Below are 4251 nucleotides of genomic sequence, written 5' to 3' on the forward strand. Positions count from 1 at the left end.
GCTACTACTCTGTGTGTGTGTGTGTGTGTGTGTGTGTGTGTGTGTGTGTGTGTTATTGTGGGCATGCCCGTGGCATGCATGTGGCCATCAGAAGGTAACCTTTGGAAGTTGATTTCCCCTCTCACCTTGTGTTTAAGGCTAGATCTTTCTGATGTTTCTGTTCAGCAGGCCTCCCAAAAGCTTCATGGCTGTCCTTCTGTCTCTGTTTCCCATCTCACTGTAGAAGTACTGAGCTTGCTGATGTGCATGACCATATCTGGCTCTTCACATGAGCTCCAGAGATGAAATCTGGGTTGTTAAGCTGTACAGCGAGCACCTTTCCCTGCGGAACCACCTTCCCTCCCTATTCTCAACTTCTAACGCCCAAGATACTTTGCATATCACACAGATCAATACATGTATTTATAGGACACAAAAAAACGACTATATGCCAGATGTTGGGTGGCTTCTTTTCCTTCAGTGTCATTTCACTGTAACCTTTCCAGGGCTCATTGCAAAGCTGTCTCCCTGATAGACCCTATGCAAAGCTTGACAGGAATTATTTGTGGAAATTCTTGTTCTATGAATTGGATAGTTTTATATACATCTGAGGAGGTAACATCAATTAAAAAACCACGCCTCGGGGCTGGAGAGATGGCTCAGCGGTTAAGAGCACTGTTTGCTCTTCCAGAGGTCCTGAGTTCAATTCCCAGCAACCACATGGTGGCTCACATCCATCTGTAATGAGATCTGATACCCTCTTCTGGGGTGTCTGAAGACAGCGACAGTGTACTTATATACATAAATAAATCCTTAAAAAAAAAAGATTTTAAAAAAAAACGCCTCTACAAGATTGGGTTGTAGGCAAGCCTGTAAAGCATTTTCTTAAGTGATTGATGGGGAAGACCTCAACTGAGTCATGCCATCCCTAGGCTCACGGTCCTGGATTCTATTAGAAAACAAACCGAGTAAATTCTACCAGGCCAGTAAGCAGCACTCCATGACCTCTTCATCAGGTCCTGCCTCCAGGTTTCTGCTCTGTTTGAGTTCCTGTCCTGACTTCCTTTGATGATGAACTGTGCTGTGGAAGTGGGTTTTTTTTCCATGTTTTCATTCAAAAAAATTAATAAATATTACTTTTCAAAATTTATTGCCAGGAACAACACATCAAAGATGTATTCTATGTTCATTATAACACTAATAGGACAATATAAAGTATCTTCCGGTTCAATGGGGAACCAGGATTACTCTGTTCTATAAACCTTTTTTGATCTTGAACTTGGTAACAGCACTTTGATTTCCTCACTTAAGGCAGGCAGTGTACTCTATGGCAAATTCTAAACAGTGATCTAACTGGACATATGGTTCAAGTATTCAACTAGCATATTAGAATGCTCCCTAAATGCAGTAGACAACAACAACGAAATCAAATCTACAAGTGGTTCAGCATTACATATGAATGGTGAAAAGAAATCAGAATTTACAAAGTAAGATTGGTACGCTTCCAACTTCATACAATTAGTTTGATATTTTTAATGAGATTCAACCAGTCACATTCTGGCAACAAAATCACAGCTCAGTGACTTATAAATAAGTCAAAATAAGCCAAATAAACCCTTTCCTCTCCAAGTTTCTTTGGTCACTGTGCTTTGCTGCAGCAATAGAGACCCTACCTAAGACAGTCCTGGTAGTCTGGGATTTCCCACTTGTAAACAGTGTGTTGAAGACTGAACATCCAACAGGTGGTTAACATCACTAGCTATCCATTCTGTTGCTTGAATTGTAGCCCAGCCCCTGCCATACTCCTCTCTGGGGCACAAGAGTTGATTTCCATTTCTGCTACTTTTTATCTTAATCTTCTTTAAGGGGCTGAGAATGTCACATGTAGTCAGCTCAAAAGCTCAAAGTTGCCCCCAGACGCCTCCCTCCATGTACCTCAGTAGCCCGGCCTTGGAGGTCAGGTCTACATTTACACTGTGTACTTCCTGAGGGGAAGGGTGGAAAATGTTTCCAGTTCTGAATTTTGGTCGTTTATACTCTGTATCTCCTAGTGCATAATGAAGCTCAAATATCTTCTCACCTCGACTTTCACACACATCCTCTCCTGACAGCAGATAGTTTTCTATACAGATTTGAAAAGAAAGCTTTCCATCTAGTCGGTAAGGTTAACATGCCTACATCCCAATTTTTAATAATGTTTTGGGGATATGCATGTAGGAGCTTCTTACAGGCATGGATGACGTTTTTACTAACTGGTAGAATGTCATGAGACAGGGTGCCTACAAATGACCTTGCTGTGTCAGCCGATCACAGAGAGGGAGGACAGAGAGAATGGAGAGCCAGAGGTGCTGGCTCCTGTGGCTGCATAACGGGCAATCATTTGTCCTGCTCCTGGCACCTCAATGCTGCCCCGTGGCTGCATCCTAAGCCCATGGAAGGAGAGATTTTGGAACTGCTTTATCCCCTTGTGGGTGCAGGCAATACCCCCACCCCACTCCACCCCACCCCACCCCCATGAAGAGACTTGCCTGGACACCACCATCCCTTTCCCTCGGGAGTGTCTGTCCCACCCTGTTCTGAAGTAAACAATCAGGTCTGTTGAGATCAGCCTCCAGTTTCCTTTTCTGTCTCTCTCCACTGCCTAAGACTTCTCACACAAACGCATCCCATCTCTCTCTCTCTCTCTCTCTCTGGTTTCCACGTGCCTTCTACTTTGTGAGCACACTGATCTGATCTTGAAAGCTAAAAAAAATCTCTGGAGAAAGACCGTTTGCCTCTCTACTGGCTCTTTGATTTGTTACTACTTAGGATCACCAATTTTAAAAACAAACAGTGCAAGTCCGTACTCACCTGAACCGCTCCAATTGCTTGAGATAGAAAACATAGCTACCCTGCATTGGCACAGACATCATTTAATTGATTCATGAAATGATGGAGCTGACTGTATATGGCTCAGGCACAATTTGGCGCTGGAGGTTCATCGAGCACTCTCGCCCATCTTCTTTTTGTTTCTTAGCACTGCCTCCACTGAGTTAGTTTCTCAGGGAGACAGATTCTTGTCTCTTGGACATAGCTACAAGCAACTCAGAGTGCATGCTCTGCTTTTGGAATTACTCAAAGCAGGCATTCTGACTTCTGCGCTCCTAAAACTAATTTTGAAAACCTACCCTAATTCCGTCTCATAGGCTGTCATTGGATTGTCATTTTGTCATGGATCTCTGGCCAAGTAATGGGCAAGTGGTGTCCTTGGGTGTCTTGACTGGGTAAGACAAAGGCCCAGAGACCGGAAAGGGCAAATGGCCCTGGCAAGGAAGATGCCATGTGTGGCTTTCAGTAGTAGTGGGATAAGAGCCTTTCTCAGTTCTGGTTGACTGGCTGCAGGAGAGTGGTCCTCTCCTTTGTGAGGTTCCTGTGGAGGCCAGAGCAGCCTTCTCAGGGCAGAGCTATTCTGCCCTTGTCTGCCTGTGGAGGCCAGAGCAGCGTTCTCAGGGCCACGGCTATTCTGTCCTTGTCTGCCTGGACCCCCATGTCCTCTCCTGGAAGAGCGCACGGAACGCTAAGACCTGGCTGTGGTTTGAATGTTAAACATGTCTCATGTGTTGAGTCCTTTGTTTCCTCCTGGTGGCATTATTTCTCATGGCTGTGGAATCTTCAGGAGGCGGAGCCTTGCTGGAGGAAGTGAGTCACGAGGGGCGGGCCTTGAGAGTTGATATCCTGCCTGGTATCTGCTTCAGGAGGTCTCGGTGCTTCTGGTACCAAACAACCCTGGCTATGATGTTCCGTTCGTTTATAAGTCAAGTGAAGTTTTCATCCTGAACTTTGTTTGGGCTTCTATGGTTGGTTTTGGTGACAGCAACAGGAAAAAGTAGCCTAAATCCCTTTAGGTAGGGATTTCAGACAGTTTTCTGCCTTATTTAGGGCTGGATTTGAACTTAGGTTTTTTTTCCCCCCCACAAACTTTTCTGTCTCTCATATCTTCTGTGGTATCGTGAGAAGTGTGGGCTTCAGATTCTGGTAACAAAAATAGGAGCAAAAAGTTTATTTCCTTTAAAAAGGAGCCAGTAGATGTCTTTGCTCTCTGCTTTTGGATGAGATAACAACAGTGACCAACAAGAGGCAAACGATGACCATTGGAGCAGGGGTGTACTTCTTGCTGGAAGCTGTGAAAAGCAAAGAAGACACAACTTAGAGATGAGCTCGGTGGTGTAGAATAAAAATTCTTAACCTAGTCCCAAAATAGAGTCAAGCATGCTCCTATAGAGCAGAGAAATC

The 4251-nt window shown here is 44.6% G+C and overlaps 1 protein-coding gene across 1 annotated transcript in view; it reads right to left on the minus strand.

The window, feature by feature from the left end:
• Positions 1 to 1112: 1112 nt before the first annotated feature.
• Art4 (ADP-ribosyltransferase 4 (Dombrock blood group)) overlaps positions 1113 to 4251 on the minus strand; it is a 12838-nt gene continuing 9699 nt past the window's right edge. Inside the window, exon 3 of the mRNA XM_031383687.1 lies at positions 1113 to 4139. Within this exon, the coding sequence (XP_031239547.1) occupies positions 4027 to 4139 (113 nt within the window). The 3' untranslated portion in view covers positions 1113 to 4026. The remainder of the gene's footprint in view (positions 4140 to 4251) is intronic.

Source organism: Mastomys coucha, unplaced genomic scaffold (genome assembly GCF_008632895.1).
Source record: "Mastomys coucha isolate ucsf_1 unplaced genomic scaffold, UCSF_Mcou_1 pScaffold20, whole genome shotgun sequence".
Taxonomy (NCBI): domain Eukaryota; kingdom Metazoa; phylum Chordata; class Mammalia; order Rodentia; family Muridae; genus Mastomys; species Mastomys coucha.